At 39.7% G+C, this 22,928-nt stretch overlaps 3 protein-coding genes across 4 annotated transcripts in view; 1 reads left to right on the forward strand and 2 right to left on the reverse strand.

Moving 5' to 3' along the window:
- The window catches only part of ATG10 (autophagy related 10), a 105,598-nt gene extending 104,234 nt beyond the window's left edge, over positions 1 to 1,364 (forward strand). For both annotated transcript variants that reach the window (XM_075180365.1, XM_075180375.1), the window contains one exon: positions 682 to 1,364. In XM_075180365.1, coding sequence (XP_075036466.1) covers positions 682 to 706 — 25 coding nt within the window. In that variant the 3' untranslated portion in view covers positions 707 to 1,364. The remainder of the gene's footprint in view (positions 1 to 681) is intronic.
- Positions 1 to 22,928, reverse strand: part of LOC142097997 (uncharacterized) — a 1,069,021-nt gene that overhangs the window by 642,502 nt on the left and 403,591 nt on the right. The window lies entirely within an intron of this gene.
- RPS23 (ribosomal protein S23) lies at positions 19,880 to 22,743 on the reverse strand. Its single transcript, XM_075180349.1, has 4 exons — positions 22,647 to 22,743; positions 21,694 to 21,853; positions 20,607 to 20,727; positions 19,880 to 20,068 (listed from the first exon to the last, which is right to left on the reverse strand). The coding sequence occupies exons 1-4, from the start codon at positions 22,648 to 22,650 to the stop codon at positions 19,922 to 19,924; spliced, it is 432 nt and encodes a 143-aa protein (XP_075036450.1). The 5' UTR covers positions 22,651 to 22,743; the 3' UTR covers positions 19,880 to 19,921.

A 22,928-nucleotide genomic window follows, 5' to 3' on the forward strand; every position in this document is an offset into this window, starting at 1 on the left:
CCTTAGTTAGAAAGCAGGGAAAATCCTATGCATTGTGCCCTCATGTCTGACTAATGATTTGTTTAAAAGTTGTTGTTTGATATAGTGTTCTGCCTCCTTCTCAGATTATTTAGCCACTGGGGGCAGTATTCCATCTGTGGTGTATGCAGAGTAAGGCATATGGTCCTCTGTAAATAGGGTATATTTTCACATTAACACCCTATGACAATAGGACATAATAAGTATAATTACAAATGCTTATCAGATGAAAAACATATATGTGTGTGTGTATATAGATGTTATGTTTATGCACTTTTGTACACATTTTGCAGTGTTCTTCTTTTTTTCACCAGAAAATATTTTGTTTATACTTCTCCTATAGAGTTTATTGATTATCTTAATTCATATATTTTTGTATTTAAACTGTAAACACAATAGATTACATTAAGCGTCTTTCTATTGATGGAGGTTGCAAAACTTTGCTCTGAAGTTGCCTTGGCAAAGCGGGAGAGGTATTTTGCCAGAACATTTGGAATTAATAATCTAATTTCCTTTGGATGTTGTTTAACGTTGCAGAATAACAGGCATCTCCAATATTTTTTCTTATATTCATTTTACAGTATAAAGCTACAGTCACATTTTACCAGCTTGTTTTTTGCACATTTTGTACATATCCTAACATTACCCCATTGTTTATTCCAGGATCGCAGGCCAAGTCATTCTCTGACAAGACTGCTCATCCTTCCAAGTCTGAATTAAACTCCTGGGAAATCAGATGTTACGCTTGAGAACGGTGTCATCTAATGCTTACAGATCATACTGTACTTCAAGTTTTTCGTCTCCATTTTTCACCCTGCTGCATGTTGATGGAGCGTGGTTAACAAGCGCTAATGTACTGTGGATACTGGGAACTGCAAATACAATAGTATTACAACTTGGCCAATCTGACAATTCAAACAGAAGATGGATAAAACCCAAGTGAAGTGGAACAGATGTTCCGATGAAAACCAGAGGGTCATGTAGACATATTTATTACGATATCATATGTTGATAAAACATTTAGAAATTAAACCCAAATGAAATTAACATAATATTTGGCAGTCTTACTATTACTAGAATGTTGACACAAACAATGTTCGTTTGCTTTTATATTTACTAGAACTGGAAAAATAAAAGGGAGTCCTTCTGTCAAATGTAGATATAATATTGTGAAAATCAAATAAAGTGTAGCTCTGATAATATGGTAAGATGTACGATTCGAAGAACAACCTTTTAAAAACTGTAGAAATTGCTGGTGCTGTGTATTGAAATCAGCCATTTGTATTTATTAGGACAAGCAGTAATTCTTTTGAAAGGTAATTGAATATTTACCATTCAAGAAACAGTATTCTTAACAAAAGAAATGTAATAAATGTAAAGGTTTGCATATGTTCATAACATTTAGGATACAATTTTAAGTGCTATTGTTAGCGAACAGAGGGCAGTCAACTTTTCTTTAAATCACCATCCGATTGTTTTGTTTGGTTTTCTATATTTTACTTTTACCCTTTTTTACACACAGATTATAATGTTATCTAAAATATCATATAATTCCACTGGGGATTTTCCAGATCATGTATTGCACATACGAGAACTGGTTCTATAATTTGGAGACATTTAATATTATTTGAATCTCCTCTTTGTCATGTCCATCATCACCACCATTTATTTATACAATGCCACCAATTCCGCAGCGCTGTACAGAGAACTCACATCAGTTCCTGCCCCATTGGGGCTTACTGTCTAAATTTCTAACACACACACGTACACACAGACAGAGAGAGACTAGGGTCAGTTTGTTAGCAGCCAATTAACCTACCAGTATGTTTTTGGAGTGTGGGAGGAAACCGGAGCACCCGGAGGAAACCCACGCAATCACGTGGAGAACATACAAACTCCTCACAGATAAGGCCATGGTCGGGAATTGAACTCATGACCCCAATGCTGTAAGGCAGAAGTGCTAACCACTTAGCCACTGTGTCCATTTTTTTATGATAGAATTATATTTTAATATATGTTTTAAGCAGTACTAGGAATATGAATATCAGCACAATAATATGTACTACAATCATTCATTTATTCCTTGTGCCTTTATAAAATCACCAAACCTCTCATTAGCTTCTAATATCCCCATGAGTTACATCAAAATATACATTATTCCCTTATTTAGTTATAGGGCGCCACAGATTCCACAGCACCAGATGATCATACAAATATAGGTAGGACATAAGGCGTGTGAGTAAAATACTGTAGGGACTCACCGAATGTAGCAAAAGACACGACAAGGACGTATGCGGAAGACGGACAGTAGACAGACATGAGACAATAAGAGAGGACTCTGTCTGTGAGAGCTTACATTCCATAGGGAGGTAGTAATATCTTAAATGGATATTTTAAATAGAAAACACATTTTGTTGCTAAATGTTTATTAATAAAACAAAACTTGTAATATAAACTGGGTGTTATCTGTCTGGAGTTTGTTTTGTGTGCTCTAGTTGACTCCCACTTTAAAAATATACTGTTGAGTTAACCTGAATTATTGTTGTGAAGAATAGCAGAAATTACGTGTTCACACCAGCACTAATAACAGGGACTCATATTGGGTAATGTGGAAAAATTTAAGTTGATTTGTGGTGTCGCTGGGTACACACTACAGCAAACTATTGGGTAAATCTAGCGATAACCGTTCGGGCCAATATCTCATTAGTGTCTATACAATGAACGACTGTCGTTTCAAAGTGGCGATCGTTGTTTCATTTGATTGTTCAGCAGAACTATAAATCTCATTCCAACAGCCATCCAATCCTGCAGTGTGTATGAAATTGCGACCAATTACTCGGCCAACTGCCGATAGTTCCTCAAACAGCGACTGCTTTCTGGGTGTGAATATTTAAATTTATTATGATATACCTCTACCACGTGGTGCGACGTCAGAACGTCCGTCAATTGGGAATAATGTGCTTTTAATCAAGATACAATGATACACCTGTTTTACGTGCTCCATATATAATTTATGTGTTGCTGTATGCAAATGTGTATCACACTTATCACATGTGAAAATACATATTCTTATTAAAGTATCATTTATTTCCTGATGTGATGTGTCCATCTATTTGATATTATTATATGTAATTATCTTTAAAACAGAATGGTATAATAGCTTAATATGTATGTTTAATGATTGTACATTAAAATAAATCATAAATCTACAGTTGCGAACGAACGTACACTATACACAAAGATGTGTTATGTTTTCGTGAATCTGATTTTGTGGGAGTTTTGTACCGCTGATGTTCAGCCCTTTTATTTAAATTTTTTCTGCATATCGCTGAAGGGAGGCCATATATTGTTTGTGTGTACGGAATGACAATCTTTTCCGATGACGTTATGCCTGACAAAAATCGCTAGCCAGGCAGTTGTGCAAAAATCATTTAAAACGTGTATAGTGTGTACGCATGAATCGACCGACCAATCGGAACTACAGTTATAGGTACAGTCATTGTAGATAACACATTGGTCTGAAAATTCTGTAGTTTGTACCGAACCTAATTGTATGAATATACAAAATGTCTTCACCCTCAAAATAAGCTGAGTGAATTTGCTTACTATGTCTTGTATTTTATTGGAAATTATGCAGGGCTAACCTAGATGGGTGCAGGGACAGGAGAGAACCAGCCTGTGCAGTTCCCCCTTCTTTAAAAAATGTCAGGTTAAATCATTCTGTTTACAAGAAACTTCAAGGGCAACTGTTGCAAGTTAAATATTGGTAGTGTATAGCAGTATCATTATAATGTAGTTCTATAATAGTGGTTTGAGAATCAGGATTGTACAATTTGTAGCAAGGATAGTACATTGTCCTGAATGCAGTATTTGTAGCTAGTTAGTGGTCATAGATCTCTGTACAGTGTTAGGAATGAACTGACTGAAGAGACTCCAATATGTTGTGTAAGGCTAGTGTAGGCAAGCCTGTCAAGAAGCTTGGAGGGGCGTGGGAATTGAGAGATGGAATGGTAATTAGATTATTTGAGTCAGAATGTGTATTTGTTTTGTTTTTCTGCATAACCACATTGTTAAATAATAATTGAAAATTACCAATGGGGAGAGAGACTACATATGTTCGTTACTACTGGGGTTTGCATAAGAGACAGTAACTGACTGATTAGTGAGATGATCTGGTTTAGTGCAATGATTCTTAAACCTGGTCCTCAGGACCCCTAACAGTGCATGTTTTCCATATCTCCTTGCTTTAGCACAGGCGTATTCATTACTGTACACTGTAACAGATCCACAGGTGCTATAACCTCAGGAGTCCTGAGGACTGGGCTTGACACACACTGGTTTAGTGGACAAATAGTAGAGTGGGCGGGAAAGAAGAGATTAAATACTTAGCCTTCATTGATGGGATCAGTTAAAAAGAAGGTGCCAGAAGTTACAGGAGAGGAATTTAGCAGGTTGTTGCTTGTTCATATAACATGTTGTCAATCTTGTCCTTGAAGTAAGAAGCAAGATCTTGGGCAGTGATGGTGGTTGGAGGGGATCGTCTGGGTGGGTTGAGAAAAGAATCAAGTTATTAAAGATATAAAAGAATCACACTATCAGGGCCCCTGACTGTCTTTCTATTATAATTATGAAGACTATTATGTTGCCCATTTGTTGTAAGTGTATTATACAGAGAAACACAAAACCTGATTCACAAAACACCTGAGTTCACAGAATGTCCGTTGTCAATATGTGAAATTAAGTAATTGCTTTTTCTTTAATTAACTAGAGCATTGGCATGAGAAGGAATGATCAGGTAACCTCTATTTATCTTTGTGTATTGACATAGTGAAACATAGAGAGCTGGGAGAATTTTGTAATGCACAACTCCTTGATAAAAAAATAAATAAATCTTAAAAATGTTAACATTGTTGGCTCATAGTAATGGGGTCATGAGTTCGATGCACAATCAGTTCCCTATCTGTGGAGTTTGTATTCACTTCCTATATTCGCTTGGGTTGCCCTGGTTTCCTCCCACAAACAAAGAACCTACTGGAAGTTCAATTGGCCGTGACAAAAATGGATTCTAGTATGCATGGAATTTAGACTGTAAGCTTCAATAGGAGAGGAACAGATGCAAATGACATGTTTTCTGTGTACAGCGCTGCATAATATGGTGGTGCTATGTAAAAAATACTACCAATAATTTTCTAATTTTTTTCGGGGGGGGGGGGGGGGTGTTTAATGGCTAAAAATCCACTGATTGATGATATACAGTTTAATCATATAGTGCCACACATGTAGAGCACTGAGAATATGGAGACTAGTGGGTGTGCATTTGTCTTCATCTTCAGTCAATCAATTAAGTTCAGTCAGTGTAGTTTTAAAGTGAATGGAGGTGTGATAAAGCCTTTCTCCAGGCCGAGAGGTTGGGTATACACTACAGGGTTTTCAGCAGATTATCAGGCCAATCACCTGATATTCGACTGCTCGGGCCCGATATTGCATTAGTGTGTACACTGCAATGATGTGCAATTATCGTTCCAAAGCTCTTTGTATCGTTTTATTTGATTTTTAAACTGAACTAAAAATCTTGTTCAACGATGAAACAATGTCCTTCCACTCCTGCAGTGTGTATGCGTTAACGATCAACATCTTCATAGAGTTTACAGAGTCACGATCTTTTCAGCTGATGGTTAAGACAGACGAAAAGCACAGATCTGAGGCTAAATCGTGTAAAACCTTTATAGTGTGTACACATGAATCGGTATACTGATTGGGAGGGGTTTTTTTTTATCAGTCATTGGTAAAATCAATAACCTATTGTACCCAGCCTAAGTTTATAGTTTATAAAAGCTAATCTCAAACATTCAATTAAATCCAAAACTTTGTTCGTAGCTAAATTTAAGAAATAAAACAAATAGATTTTCTTTCAAAAAAATAAATCTCAAGGTCAACAGCCTGGATTAGCTGACATTGCAATGGGGACAGGCCTCTCCTCATATACACTGATAGATCTTCAATGAAAAAATAAACCTTAAAGAACTTACTGGCTGAAATGAAAAAGGGCAAATATATTTAAAGTGTTCTGTTGCTCAGTTAACATCAGAGATAGTTGCAATAGGCTCTAGAGTCAAAAGTAACTTTATTGACGCACACAATGTCCTAGAACAGAGCGTACATAAACTCTAAGCTGCCAGAACAGTTAGAAGACTATTACAGGGGATGCTGACATCCATAGAAGATGCAACAATTTTCAAGTGTACTAAATCAGTTTAGGACTTGAAGCCAGTTTTGCACCATATGTTCCTGACCTAGGCTACTGATATTTTAACAGAATTGGCAATGGACTAAGTCCACAGAGCCCTTAAAAAAACATTTGTTTTGCATGTGGTGGGAAAAGGGCATAAACAACAAACTCCCAAATTATATATGTTGAAAACATAAAGCATATTTTACTACCTGAATTCACAGCTATCTGATACACTGCAAATTACCTAACCAACCCCATTTTCAGGACCTTAATAGTCCATGTTACATTTTATGAATCAAATACAGTGCTCCCTTTATAGTTCCAACTTAATACACAGGTCAGTTTGGTGTTATAGCAAAGAAGGTATGATGATGATCATGAGATACAGTATATTGTGATCAATACATTTAAAAATAACCATGTTAGAGAAGCAGGAGCCACATTCAAACCTGAAATGTGTCTTACTTTGATGCAAGTGTTTTAATTGGTTCTGAACATATAATTGATGCAATATACTCTACTATTCGTGGAAATATTTAGTTAGGCAGGTAACATCTGTTTAAACTACTTTTTGAATTGATGTCCACTCTCAACTTATAGAACCATGATTACATTCGGTGATATAATCTTTAGGAATAGCAGACTGTGAGCTCTTGGATTCAGAGCTCTGTCACTTTCTGCTTCAGTATATGTTCCTGCATTCTTATCAAAATATGTTCAATCTTGATACTGCATATAAACACAGCACTGCTTCTGCATGTACGGTACTTTTATCCACTTGTTGAATGAAGATGACACTACATCTGTAATAGGGATCATTGACCCTTGCTGAGTAATCATAATATTTTGAATGCTGGGTTGACCATAATATTACAAATAAAATATATACCAAGGAGCACTCCAGGAACATTCATTTATCAAGAGCAAGCAAGCAGCCTCAAAAGTGGGAAATCCCCCCTGACAGATCAAGAAGAACCATAGCTATGTGTCCACTAGAAATTTGAATGTGTTTAGTGCATCAAAACATGTGCAAATGAAGTACAGTTTAGAAAGTGTAATGCATGTAATTGTTATAATCAATGTAAAGAGTACATTTTTCATATAGAACTGGATCGCAATAAGTTTTAATCCTTTCATAATCAGAATTAAAAAAAAAACCAGCATTAAAAATCTAATATACAGTACTGAGTAAAAGTTTTAGGTAGGTGTGGAAAAATGCAAAGTGAGAATGCTTTCAAAAGCAGAAGGTTTAATAGTTTATTTTTATCAATTGACAAAATGCAAAGTGAATGAACAGAAAAGAAATTAAATCAAATCAATATTTGGTGTGACCACCCTTTGCCTTCAAAACAGCATCAATGCATCATTTCTTCTATGTACACTTGCAAACAGTTTTTGAAGGAACTCGGCAGGGAGGTTGTTCGAAACATCTTGGAAAACTAACCACAGATCTTCTCCTGGTGGAGTTCCAATCTCCATCCAGTGTTGAACTGGAGCCTGAAGGGCCCACATGAAAAATACAATGGTAGAGGCCCACCATCGGGGGTGAGTCCAGCCACTAGAGAGGCATAACCAAACCACTAGAGGGGGTGTGGTAAGCCCACAAAGGACAGCCAGCACCGTAGTGTAGGATATAAAGAATGCACAGTCTTGGCCTGCCCCTTAGATTGGGCAGAACAGTCACAAAAATTGAGATTGTCCCACTAGAATCACAACATTTGACAGACTTTCGTGCTCTCTCCTACCTGTTCTTGTCATTTTCACCACCTGTGGCTGCTGGTTTCTTTAGTTGCTGCATGTCTGGATCCGGGAATGTTGGAAGCCCTATTTTGAAGAAAACTGGTACATGAAACTTAGAAAACTCCAACTAGCTCCGGTGTTAAATCAATAGCACCCAAGTTTAATAATTAGCCCAAACATTAAAATAGTAGTATTCCTATTTAATAAATCAAACATTATATTAATAAACACCCTCCCTTCCCTCACACATTATGGCAGCATACACCCCCCCCTTCTCCCCTCACATATTATAGCAGCATATACACCCCCCCCTCCTCCCCTCACACATTATAGGAGCATATACACCCCCCTCAATAATAGCAGCATGTAGCATACATCCCTCCCTCCTCCATCTTAGCAGCATACACCCCCACCTCCCTCCATCATAGCGGCACACCTCCCACCCCCTCTATCATAGCAGCACCCATTCCCCCCTCTATCATAGAAGCATAAATCCCCCCCCCCCTCCCCTCCTGAAGCTTTTGTTTCAAGTCCTACCTTCTGTCTTCTACCTTCCTGTCCGGCAGTCACTGTCTGGCTCTTCTCTGCTGTTTAGCAACGTCATGACATCAGATGCTGAGGTACAGAGGGCAGAGTTTAGAAGGGATGAGGAGCCAGTTGCCAGGCGCCATTTTGGATGTGCCAGGTGGCCGGCAGTCTAATTCTGAGGTCTGTCAGTCATAAAGGCAGGTAGCGGGTAGCCGCTGTGCCCCCCTGGGCTTGCACCATGGGCAACGGCACCGCCGGCACCTGTCTAGTTACGGCTCTGTATCTTATGGAAAGCCGAGTACTGGCTCTTAAGATGTCCTGGGTGGGATGGGTTTATCACACTGTGCATTCATCATCTTTCGAACTCTCAGGATGTCAGTACTTATAATAAAAAATTTGCGTTTCATCTTTGTGCTGGTACAGTTAGACCCTTTCAGTTGTTATGTGTTTCTCCGTGCCCTGGTGGATTTTTCTCCCATTACACTTTTGGCCCTCCGCCCTTCAACTCTGAGGTGCTTAAGTAGACAGCTAAGTTCATTGCTTTTTCCATGCATGTCCAGGTAGTGTGTATAGGGGATTTCAATAAAGTTATGAATACTGTTCTTGATAGGTGGAATGAAGTAACTTCGATGACCATAGTCACATTTGCTAAGTTAGTGATGGACATGGGGTTGGTGGATGTCTGGAGGGCGCAATTTCCACGTCTTCAGCATTTCTCCCGTCAATCTATGTCACACCTTCTCCCAAATTGACCTTGCTTTAGTTTCCCATAGGCGGACCCCCCTGGTTGAAGAGGTGAGCTATCTCCACAGGGGCATGTCTGACCACTCACCTATACTACTTGTTGCACTTAACCCGCGAACCAGAAACAGATTCTGGAAAATAAACCTTTTCTGGCTTACCCTCATGGGTATGGGAAGCGACTTGGTGATGGATTGGGAAGGTGAATGGTGGAAGGCAAATGTGAACACAGTCCATACCCCTCTCCTTTGGGATGCCTTTAAAGCTCTCCTTAGGGGTATCCTGATTAACCTGGGAACACAAGTGGTTCTCCAAGGAGGAGGAGACTTGGTTGGAACAGGCCTCTCACGACCTTGAGTGAATTTACTTTTCCACTCACGCAACCTCCAACTGGCTGCTATGGCTACATGCTCAAAAAGCATGCACTTACCATTGGTTTGATAACTCAAGTCGCAGACTCATTTTCTCCAGGCACGCTATATACGCACTGGGAGATAAGAGCGGTAGTCTTAAGACTTTTTTTGGCCAGGACAGAGGTGCAAAATACTACCATCTCTGCCATTTTGGATTGTTGGGGTGCCACCTATTTCCAAAGTGAGCAGATTGTTGTTTTCCAAAATTATTATAGCAATTTATATGGCTCCTGGGCAAGTTAGTCACCCTCGCAGCTATATTGTTGTTTGGACCAGGTGTGCCTTCCCAGTCTTCCTTTGGACTCATTTCAGTGTCTTGGGACCCCCATTACAGTGGCGAAGCTGGAAGAGGCAATCTCATCTTTCCCCTGTATTAAGGAACCTGACGTAGATAGATGGGTTGCCGATGAAGCTGTGTAAAAAAAAAAATTTTTTTTATCCCCACCCTCCTGACCTCCTTTAATAGTTTTTTGGCCTCTTTACCCCCGTCCATGTCTGAGTCTTTAATAGTTATCTGATAGTTGTCCTATCAACTTTTTTTACGAATGTTAATATTTTGGCTAAAGACCTGGCTTTGCACTTTAACACATGTATCTCCCTATTGGTCCACCCAGATCAAACAGGTTTTATGCAAGGGAAGTCCACCTTGATTAATTTGAGATGCCTCTTTATTCACCTGCAGATGCTGGGAGGCCAGGCTGTGGTGGCCTCTTTGAATGTGGCCTAGGCCTTCGACTTCATGCAGTGGGGCTTTCTCTGGGAAGTTATAAGGAGAATCGGGATTGGCTCTAAGTTTAATGCCTTTATGCAGCTATTGCACTTTGCTCCAGCTGCTAGAATTAGTATTAATGGACATATTATTGCACCCTTTTGACCTGGGCAGATGCACATGACAGGGGTGTCCTCTCCCAGACCTGATTGTCTCCTTTGGGGACACAGAGTGCCTTACCGCCTGACTATCGGTAATCTTGTACATCCTTACGGGAGTCCGGAGTGATTCTTCTGTGGTATAACACCTACTGGGAGACTATTACTCATAAGTTTATCCTTCTTTGCCTCTGCATTATTGTTTTGCACCAAGCATTTATTTGATGATTAGATTTTAGGATTCTGTTTAATGGGGTTTGTTTTAGCTAACTCTGTAGAGTATATAATGTTGTTTGCTATATGCACTGTATAAATTAAAATAAAATTATTTGATTTAAAAAATGTAATATATCAGCAATCAATAAGCCAGCTAAAATACAAATATAAATCACACATTTATATAAACCACAGATACAGGTGGTCCCGCTGTATTCTGTGATGCTAATAAGGACGGTGGTAATCGAGTGAGCAGTGCTGTAAACACGACACTCTTTAATTCTCCACAATTATTCCTATACTGAACAGAGCAGTGAAGAAAACATAACTACTTACCAGTAAAAAGAAAGAGTAAATCCGAAGACAGGAGATCGTGACTGTTGTAAATGACATCACTTACAGCTGAGACTTGCAAAGTTCAGAATTTAAAGGGGCAACGCACAGAACCAGGTAAGTATTAGGTTGACATTACCAGTTAGGGGTAGGAGTAGGGTTTAGGACTTATGATTAAGACCCTTACCCCTACCCCGAAATGTAAAGCTAATAGTTACCTGGTCATACTACACCCTAAGGATTATGCTGGGACAGAATTTAAAACTATTTTTTAGCAATAAGAAATCAATTTACCTGTCCACAATAAGGTACCTGAAAATAGCTTTCCCTAGGAAAAATATAGAGATTCTTGGATCGTGAATATGTATATCCCAAATCAATAAATCTTCAATTTGACATATCTATTAGGTTAGCAGCAGAAATTATGAGGCGTGTGACTAAAAAAATACCATCTTTATTTAATAACACAATTGATCAACAAAAAAACAGTATATGTAGTTTATCAGGTTCAGAATAATATGCAGATTATCAAGTTCAGAATAAAATGTAGAATAATATGCATATTATCAGGTTCAGAATCGGAAGACTTGGTAAAGTGGAATGTCACAATGTACTTAGCAGTATATAACAAAGTCCAGAAAATCCAGGAGTATTTTGAGACAGAACCAGAGTCCCTCAGACCAGCCCGCCACAATAGCACTTGGAGTGCAGAAGTCAATGCAAACTCTTACCACTCCAATTGTATTGAGTGTAGCTGCACTACTGATGGTTAGGATGCAGGCCACAATGAATGTGGAGTAGCTGAACACAAGAGAGATTTACCACCAGACCTCAACAATGGGTTGTATAAATGGTAATGGTACCACTGTCGCAGCTTTCTAGGGACACCGCCACCTCAGCCAGAAATGGGGCACTGAGTATATAGCAGCCAGGCATGCAACAGGAACACAAACAGTCAGAGCCAGGAACCAGCATTGTAGTGAGATATAGCCAAGGATCAGAGCCAGAATCGTACCAATGTCAGACATATCAGATATCAAAACTGGAAAGCAAAAACAGGATGATGCCACTAGAAGCAACGCGCTATCACTGGCAAAGATGAGCGTCAGGAAAGGCCTTAAATAGTGCAAGCAACCAATCAGGATAATGCAGGTAACACCTGCAACACAGCTCAGCCTAATTGAAAGCATAACGCTCTCATAAACAGGGAAATACAGAAGAACCTGACATCTAACAAAATCCTAACACATGCAGAAAGCATACCTGCATTGCAGCTCAAACTAATTGAAAGCAAACAGCTCTCACAGTGAGGGAAACAGCGAGATAACAGACTAGAATCTTTTGTTAGAATCATTCATTCTGGTTCCAGCAGGGACATTCCTTTTGTTGTTTTGGGCTTAACCCACCTGAGCGACTGTCTAGTGGTTCTCGACAGGACAATGACCTGGTTCAGAGAGTCCTTGTATTTCAATGTCATTATGAGCTTCAACTGCAGATCTCAGGTGCAACATCTTGCCCACAGTATTATTCTTATGGTGGATGAAAACATCCTCACCAATCTCATACCTTTCTTCATAGAGATGTGCTTCTGAGCCTCAAGCTGTTGTGCTAGGGACTGGATCTTGATATACCTTTCTTGTCACAGTGACACTTTGCTCTGTATAGTATCTATTTGGACACCCAAGAACTAATTATTTTCTGATGGGATAATATGACTTTTCAGCTTCATCACTATACAGCTATGTTGATTTAGAAATTATTACTCAAGCAGTTTTGCTCATAGATGTTGCCAACCCAAAGGGCAGGCAGGTGAACGGGTAGTGTTTGCACATACACAAAATCTGAAAAACTTACTGTGATGAACAACCAAAAGGATATGAAGACAGGCATCAATGATTGTGCATAAGGATGGGTTGTAGGGGTCTACAGCTATCAGTCATAGGATAGTTGCTACAGAAGAAAAGGGTGGGGGGGGGGGGAGGGGAAGAGATAGGCAGCTACAGAAGAAGAGAAGGGTGGGGGGAGGGAAGAGATAGGCAGCTACAGAAGAAGAGAAGGGTGGGGGGGGGGAAGAGATAGGCAGCTACAGAAGAAGAGAAGGGTGGGGGAGGGAAGAGATAGGCAGCTACAGAAGAAGAGAAGGGTGGGGGGGGGAAGAGATAGGCAGCTACAGAAGAAGAGAAGGGTGGGGGGGGAAAAGAGATAGGCAGCTACAGAAGAAGAGAAGGGTGGGGGAGGGAAGAGAGGCAGCTACAGAAGAAGAGAAGGGTGGGGGGGAAGAGATAGGCAGCTACAGAAGAAGAGAAGGGTGGGGGGGGAAGAGATAGGCAGCTACAGAAGAAGAGAAGGGTGGGGGGGGAAGAGATAGGCAGCTACAGAAGAAGAGAAGGGTGGGGGGGGAAGAGATAGGCAGCTACAGAAGAAGAGAAGGGTGGGGGGGAAGAGATAGGCAACTACAGAAGAAGAGAAGGGTGGGGGGGAAGAGATAGGCAGCTACAGAAGAAGAGAAGGGTGGGGGGAGGGAAGAGATAGGCAGCTACAGAAGAAGAGAAGGGTGGGGGGAGGGAAGAGATAGGCAGCTACAGAAGAAGAGAAGGGTGGGGGGAGGGAAGAGATAGGCAGCTACAGAAGAAGAGAAGGGTGGGGGGAGGGAAGAGATAGGCAGCTACAGAAGAAGAGAAGGGGGGAGGGAAGAGATAGGCAGCTACAGAAGAAGAGAAGGGTGGGGGGGGGGAAGAGATAGGCAGCTACAGAAGAAGAGAAGGGTGGGGGGGGGAAGAGATAGGCAGCTACAGAAGAAGAGAAGGGTGGGGGGAAGAGATAGGCAGCTACAGAAGAAGAGAAGGGTGGGGGGGAGAGAGATAGGCAGCTACAGAAGAAGAGAAGGGTGGGGGGAAGAGATAGGCAGCTACAGAAGAAGAGAAGGGTCGGGGGAAGAGATAGGCAGCTACAGAAGAAGAAAAGGGTGGGGGGAAGAGATAGGCAGCTACAGAAGAAGAGAAGGGTGGGGGGGGGGGAGAGATAGGCAGCTACAGAAGAAGAGAAGGGTGGGGGGGGGAGAGATAGGCAGCTACAGAAGAAGAGAAGGGTGGGGGGGGGAGAGATAGGCAGCTACAGAAGAAGAGAAGGGTGGGGGGGGGGGAGAGATAGGCAGCTACAGAAGAAGAGAAGGGTGGAAGAGATAGGCAGCTACAGAAGAAGAGGGAGGGGGATAGGCTGTTGCAGAAAAAGAAGAAGTGGGAACAAAAGAAAATAGGAAATAAAGAGAAAAAAAAAGTTTTCCATGCATGGTCCCATTGCATTGAAGTACAATATGTAATAAAAAAATATAAGCAGAATTTTGTCTCCTGTGATCTTTTTAAGCATTAAGGGGGTTGATGTACATGTTAAATGCATGCTGCAAACTGGTGCAAAATAGACACACATTTAAAAGTCAAAAAGTTTCATTTTTATCCTAGTAAGCTATGGCCAGAAAGCCACACAGAAAAAGACATATATACACCATCAGTTTGACTGGCATGTGGATCTACACAACTTTTCCCCTAAAGTCCATTCACAAGTCTTTTACCAACACCACAGCAAGGTTCCAGTAGAGACTCCTTAGAATAGCTTTCTTATCAATCGTGCCAAGTCAACCTTTCAGATGCAATTCTCTCATCTCAAAGCTTTAGGAGATTACTTGATGATTCAGGAACACAGTAACACCATTTCAACAAGCTTCTCCATCTATTACACTCTCACTATACCAGAAAGAACAGCATTGAGAGATCTTAGCAAGTATAAAGCCATAATCATTCATCCCGCAGATAAAGTCGGGGCCATGGTTATCCACAATACAGTAGACTATAGACAAGAAATTAAGAGACACTTGGAAGACACAAGTTTACAGTAAATTACATTACAAAAAAAGAATTGCATACAATACTGATTTATGCTCAGAGTGGATACTTACAAGAAAAAATAATTCAAGATTTACAACAGGAGTTTCCTATTACACCTACGCTGTACACAGTGCCCAACAATGCACAAGGATCACAAACATCCTCCTGGCAAACCTATCATTTCTGCCAGGGTGGGAGGGGCGTACATTAACCATCTCACAGTTCCTGGACTCTTTTTTACAACCCTGTATTGTTCATGAGAAGACCTATTTGAAAGACACAAGTTAAATTACAAGGCTTAACAAATTTACCACAGCACCTTCTGCTATACACAGTAGATGTATGCAATCCATATATGATTATTCATTATGGCTCAGAAATGCAGGCAGTTAAAAAATGAACTATATGGATGTCAAGATTTGATACAATGGAAAACACATTACTACATAAGTTTTCCAGAAACAGACTGACATTAATACTCTACTTCAAGCAACAAATCATCATCCTCAAGCTGTTAGAAGTGGATTGCCTCATTCCCAAGTACTGAAAATCGCTAGGATTACTAGTGAACAGGACACCATAACTTCATGATTGGATAACATAATAATTAAAAAATAAAAAATCAGTAACGTATGAGATCATAGAAAGCTTCCTGAGGACGCCAAGGGAATCTCTGCTTCAAGCTAAGAGTGTTGATGAGAAAGAAGAGAAAAGAGAATTCCATGGGCAAGCCCATTTACTATGGCTAGCCCTGTCATACAGAGCCACAAAATCTTTGTGGTCAATTGTTTGTACAAATAAGGAATTACATTGTTTTATAGGCAAAAGTCCAATGGTATGTTTCGGAAGATGTAAAAATGAGAGATTGGGTTGTCCAGACCAATATTACTGGCTTTGAACAGAGTCAGAGTGCATTTGACATGAGGTTGACCACTCACTTCTTAAACTCTGCAATCCCTAGGTCTTACCTACCTGATATCTCTATTTCTGTTGACAATACATCAATAAATCCTGCCGCTCAAGCAGTGATGTCTCTGTATCATCCTAGACTAAGGACTTTATGCCCACATCGTATTCAAATTCTGCTATATACATCCAAGAAAAATCTCCAGAATATGTACTTATCTCACACAAGACAGTTTCAGTGAAACAATCCCCTTCTTACTAGTCTCTCACCCCTTCAGTCTGTTCTGAATGCAGTGGCTAGACTCATTTTCCTCCCAAAATATTGCCAGTCGCTATATTGGTTGGTTGTATTTTACCAAAACCAATATAAAACATTTATGTCAACATACAAAACTGCACATACATCATTTATTTATATAGCGCCAACATATTCCATAGCGCTTTACAATAGGGGACAAACATAGTAAACTAAATAAACTGGGTAAAACAGACAAAGAGGTGAGAAGGCCCTGCTTGCAATCTATGGGACATACATCTCTTCCCTTGTATCAAATACCCCAACTCAACTTATCTGCCACTCTCATTCATACTCAATATTTGCTCTGATCCTCAGCTGGCTGCACCCACGCTGTTGAATTCCCTCCCTCAAAGACTTTCTCGTAGCCTCCAAACCTTTGAGCGCTCTCTAAAAATACATCTCTTTAGGGAAGCTTATCAAATTCCCTAACAATCTTACTAACCTCCATATGCTATTCTACTCAATTATCTCCCCTCTACACAATATTCTCAATAATGTAGAACATTTAAAAATAAATATTAATGTTGTATAGTACATACTTTAACACAAAAAAATAAAATAAAATAAAAATTGTCTGAAATGAACCAGTTTGGACTGCATAAACCAATGTTGAGAAATGATGTACTGGTGAAAGGAAACACATATTCAAAGGATTGTATATAGACCCTTCCCACCGTAAAGAGTGTCCAGATTCAAGTGCTGTGGGTTAGTCTGGGTACACACTACAGGATTTTCAGCCGATTAGCATGCAAACCACATGATAAACGACCTTTAGGTCCGATATCACATTAGCATGTACTCTCCAACACACATCGTATCCATTGATTTTATAAGCGGACTAAATCTCTATAGTCGATGTCATGCCAATTCTGCATTGTGTATGCACTCACAACCAGCACTGTTCATAGATTGCTGTAGTGTGCAGTCACGATCGTTTCAGCTGATGGTTACGACAGATTAAGAGCACAAATCTGAAGGTAAATCTTGTAAAATGTGTTCAGTGTGTACACATGAATCTCAATGCTGATCAGGACTTCCAATCGTTGGTAAAATCGTTACAGACAGCACCTCAGTGACATGTTCTGTAGTGTGTACCATACAGCCATACTGGTACAGAGTACCATTCACAGGAAATTTAGACTATAAGGGGCATATTCAATTGTTTGAATTTTCTGCAGCGTTAAAAGTATTAGTTATTACGGTAATACTAAAGCCAGATTTCAGCACGCAGCTCCCTGAGGCGTGCGCTGAAATCCAGCGTGAAAGGTACTTTAATAACGGTATTTACGTGTACTATTACCGTAATGATTGTAATAGTGTGCGCACCGTGTTACTTTTGCCAGCAACGCTAACTGAATATGCCCCTAAGCTGCAATGGGGCAGAGACTGATGTGAATAATCACATATTCTCTGTACAGCACTGTGTAGTGCGACTGGTGCTATATAAATAATTTAAAGACCAAAAAACAAAAAAAAATAAAACCAAGTTTTTCCCCACACTAAAATATTCCCTTTCGTCATCCTGCTGCATGAGGTCTTTTGAGTGTTTTTTTCTTATCCCCAAGAGGGAAGTATTTTTAATAATACTTTATATATGAGCAGAGTTCTCTTACCTGTCTGTATGCATTACCCAGTATGGTTTTATTAATGTTTGTTCCCAATTGTAAAGCGCTACGGAATTTGCTGGCGCTATATAAATGTTGATGATGATATACAATACATTACACAGTATCTAAATTATGGTAAACTAGTGATAAAGCATGTACACATATTACAAACAGGGGCACCATGCAGAGAAATAAAATGATCTACTGGCGCAAGGGTTCCTGTGCCCCAAGAACAGCTTCAACAGCAATGTTATTTTAATGAGACTGCTGTGCTTAGAAGGTTCAAAATAGATTGCACAGCCTAAGATGTCTAGTCTCTGACTGCACGTGAGCCAGGTACTTCCTGGATGACATAAGTTATTAGTCTCAGTCATGGTAAGACTAACTTTTTTTTTTTTTTATTATTCGTTATAGCCCACTACATATTCCTCATCACAGCACCAGCAGTGAACATCACATTAATTTCCCTACAAACAGACTCAAAAGTACTAAGGGCAATTCAGTTTAAAACAAATGTGGCTTTGGATTGTAGAAGGTAACAAAAACTGGATCAAATCCAATAAACAGGATCATACTAACACCATGCAGAAGATACAAGAAAACCATACAAACACTGTCCAAATAGTACCCTAGTCAGAAGTGAAATTCCCAATCATTATCAGTCACATATTTTGATTAGAGGTTGCACCCCACCCAAAGCCAATGTTCAAATTCTATGATTTTTTTTAATGATAAACGTTCAAGAGATTTCTATGGATTGACACCAACAATCAGCAGTGTAATTCATGTTTTCATATTTAAACTATAAGCAGTATAATTAAGTGTCAACGAATGCTCTATTTACCATGTGTTAACTTCATTTTTTCCAGTTATTACAATGGAGTTCTTCTCTTCAATGTATTTTTTTTGAAAAGCACTATTTTCAGTCTGTAGTTTAAAGTGCACAGAAATGAACATATAGTCCTTAAGCTCAGAATCTTCAGCTACTAAGGTTTATTGGTATGTGTCTAGATACCAGATCTGTCTAATGTGATTAGCGATGTGCTTAGACCCATGGGAGCCTCAGTGATAACACCTACTTTGTTGTATAGTAAAACTGCCAATCCATTTACATTCTTTTAAGTATAAAAAAAATTGCTGTTTGGGATCTTGTAATTTTAGATGAAATCGGCCAGAAAGCATTGGGTGAAAGGATAGCCAACTATATAAAACTGAACAGGATTTTAGCACTTTTACAGCAAGTCCTGTACTGCAAAGACTGCATCAGGTGGGCATTTTAGAATACTGCATTTTGAAAACAACAGCATTTTAAAGCTGTATGTAGTCTGGTCAAGATTAATATAAATGGAGACGATTTATCCAATCACACAAAACCAACCCTGCTGGCAAGAGCGATACACAAAGAAAAACCCCAACAACTTTCTTGTGACAAGGTAACAGCAGTCCATTTCAGAACATACTGAGCACATCATTGAAAACCATTGCAGTCTGATAAACCTGATTCTTGCCTTTGTGAGGCCACAGAGAAGATATTTGCAACATGAACTAGCAATTTGTTGGTTGAGCCAAATTGAGACACTGCGGTAACCTTAAAACACAATAGCTATAGAAGTAAAGCAAGTGCTACCAGGTTAGACTATTTACTTCATCATCACCATTTATTTATATAGCGCCACTAATTCTGCAGCGCTGTACCGAGAAATCACTCACATCAGTCCCTGTCCCATGGGGCTTACAGTCTAACTTCCCTAACACACACAGGGGTCAATTTGTTAGCAGACAATTAACCTACTAGTATGTTTTTGGGGTGTGGGAGGAAACTGGAGCACCCAGAGGAAACCCACGCAAACACGGGGAGAACATACAAACTCCTCACAGATAAGGCCATGGTTGGGAATTGAACTCAAGACCCCAGCGCTGGTTTGGCAGAAGTGCTAACTACCACGCCACCGTGCTGCTTCAAGATGACTCAAAATTGAGGCATTGGAGGTAGTTTGTTTTTTACTTAAATTAAAGTACATATTCCTTAAAATGTTAAACAAATATTTTTGCATTTAAAGAATAAAAAGCAACAAAGAACAAACACTAGAAGCCAGAAGTTGTGAAAGATGTTTATTAAACATTGAGACTGTTTAACACGACTATGATCTTGGTCTCTCCTTCTTGCCCTTGTATAAGGCCAATAGGGAAACATTGGCTACTTTGACAACCTTAAATCGGACACCAGGAATGTCACCAACGGCATGACCAGCACGTCCAAATCCAGCAACCAAAACTTCATCGTTTTCCTAAAGACAAAGATAAGTTGATACATGCTGTATATGGTGGATGGGATAGGTTATCACGTGCAATTACCATTTAACCCAAGTTGTTATTAAACTTGTGTCCCTAAGCTGCAACACAAATTAGGTCTTAATTGCCTTTGTGAACCACTGTATGGTTATTTATGAAAAAAATAAAATAAAAAAAATAAATACATTACCAGCAAATTAATAAAATTATAGCCAAACAGACAAAGGCAATATGTACAAGTGGAGCTAAAATGATATACAAGATTTGTATTGATAGACTGTTTTCTAATATTTCCATGGATGAAATAAAATTACATGTTTAAGATGTATCAGGACGATTTTATTTGACAATTAATGTATGCACCACAGGAGCTAGTTTTTGCTGGTAATACGAGGTCTGGTGATCATTAGGACCACTGATCTATAGCACTACTAAAAACAAGGTCAGCACATTTCAGTTTTAAAACAGGGTCAGGGGGCAAAGAGAACAGGGAACAATTATTAATTTACTTTTTATAGTAGTCAAATCAATTACCTCAATAAAATTCAGACAACCGTCGTTTGGTACAAAAGCTGTAATTTTTTTGCCATTTTTGATCAGCTGTACTCTGACACATTTCCTGATAGCAGAGTTTGGCTGTTTAGCCTCAACACCGCTAAAAAGATTGGAAAAAAAGAAAAAAAATTTAGTACAAAAACTATTTCATATTTTAAAGTATACAACACATTCAATGTAAGTACCTGAAAATTTACAACACATTAACTGCCACAGTCTGACCCTCTGAAGCAAATAAAATAAATGACTTTTAAAAAAGGTAGAACAGATAGACATCCTAACTTGTTCACCAACATTAGAAGAGACAATGTACCAGTTTCCATGCAGGCTGGTTTGGAATTAATGACCACCCTGCATATGACTCTTTTCTTTTTAAATTCAACTACCAAAGCAAATTATAAACTCTTAAGGCAAGACTTTAGTTTAACTTTTTAAAAGAATGTTATTTCTCTATACTTTAACTTCTTTTACTGAATATATACTGCTTTAAGAAAACAAAAACCCTGTAGCCTAAAAATTGCAAGGGGCATATTCAATAGTTGGCGGAAACGCCGAAAATCCTGCGGTCCGCGCACGATTGCCATTATTACAGTAATCGTGCGCGGAAAAACAGTTAATACAGTAATTTACTGGCTGGATTTCAGCTTGCAGCTCCCTGAGCTGAAATCCAGCTACAAATTACCGCATAAACTGTAGTTTTTCCGTGGCGCGGAAAAACAACAATTGAATATGCCTCCAAGGGGCATATTCAATTAGCTTTTGGATTCGCGGTAACGCGCGTTACCGCGAAAAGTGCACATTCTTGCGGGTATTACGGTACCGCATTAACGCGGATTTTCGTTTGCAACCCTATGGGCTTGCGAACGAAAATCCACGTTATTGCGGTACCATGTATTACGTTTCGCGGCTGTTCCAGCGCGTTACCGCGAATCCAAAAGCTAATTGAATATGCCCCCAAGAGTCAGACTGGCAAACAAAACTATAAAATTTAATGTCAAAAAGCTTGTCTACAAAGATGTAACAGAGCAATTGCGACAACAGCATATAAAGTAAAGACAGTACTTACACTTTTTCCAGGACAATTCCTTTGGCATGGGAAGCACCTCCAAAAGGGTTAGCCTTGAGAGCAGTCCCCAAGTGGGCCTTCTTGTACTGCTTGTCATGCCATTTCTGCTCACGACGATGGTTGCGCAGCTTTCTTGCTGTACGAAGACCACGGCACTTGCCTAACCAAAACAGAAAAGAAAAAAAAAAAAAAAAAGCTTCAAAACAATGATTTACAGATAAAGATGTTATAAATCCAGTCTAAAAACAAAATTACCGAATGTCAAACCCATTTTACCAACCCTGAATAAAATACCTAAAAATAATTCCACCACATTATTTAAATGGACCATAAGCATACCATGAACTGGATTCTAGTGCACCATAACATTAGGAGATAAGACATTTTACCAATTAAAAAGGATAAAACAGGTAGTCACCCTGGACAAAAGCCAACATACCAACATCCTAATAACTCGGTCAAATGTCAATGAGAATACAAAACAAAATACATCTACAAAAAAACAGGAACAAATGCTAGTAGTCTCAAAAACAGAATATCCACTGCTCCAAAATATAGATGTAACAGTAACCAAACCTAACCCCCCAATAAGGACACCCACGTTGAGAGCCCTGTACACACGAGCCGGCAGCACGGGGCACGCTGTGATGGGACTGCTGGAGCTACAGCCCGTAGCATTGTATTACATACTATATTATGCAGCCGGGTGGATGGGAGAGGCAGGGTACAGGGGGATACAAGGTGACTAGGAGCCGGGCCAGACATGGCGCCAGGCCCTACTGAGCAGCCGCCGCGTGCTGTAGTTATATCCTGCCGCATGCTCCGTCCCCATCCCCGGAGACAGCTCCATGTAACCGCCAGCGAGAGGGGAGATCACCGGGACGTGTGTTACCCACCCTGACCCGCTGTTTCCCCAGCCTGACACTCGCCGCCCTCGGAGAAGTCTCACTCACCCATCTTGACTGTCCCAGGGCCGACTGCGGAAAGAGCGATTCCCAGAAGCCACCGAGAGATTCAGCCGCTGCTAGGACCAATATTAGGCTGTCTTACTTACGCCTGTTGCAGAGATACAGCAAATACGTCCTCTAGTCGCTGCTGTATGATCCTGGGATAGGAATAAAGTTCCTTGTTAAATGAATTGTTATTTGAAGATATATACAAGCTGTATTTTGTTAAAATATTACACTTAAAATTACAAGTCACTGGCAAATAGGTGTCTAAGTAATTTACAAAAC

The sequence above is a fragment of the Mixophyes fleayi genome, chromosome 1, assembly GCF_038048845.1.
Source record: "Mixophyes fleayi isolate aMixFle1 chromosome 1, aMixFle1.hap1, whole genome shotgun sequence".
NCBI classification, from domain to species: Eukaryota; Metazoa; Chordata; class Amphibia; order Anura; family Limnodynastidae; genus Mixophyes; species Mixophyes fleayi.

Excerpts from the sequence above, each read along its gene's own strand:
- RPS23 (XM_075180349.1), bottom strand. Across the intron at positions 20,728-21,693 it reads GGAATTGTCCTGGAAAAAGT|CGGTGTTGAGGCTAAACAGC; the intron begins GTAAGTACTGTC and ends CAATCTTTTTAG. Across the intron at positions 20,069-20,606 it reads GTTGTCTGAATTTTATTGAG|GAAAACGATGAAGTTTTGGT; the intron begins GTAATTGATTTG and ends CTTTGTCTTTAG.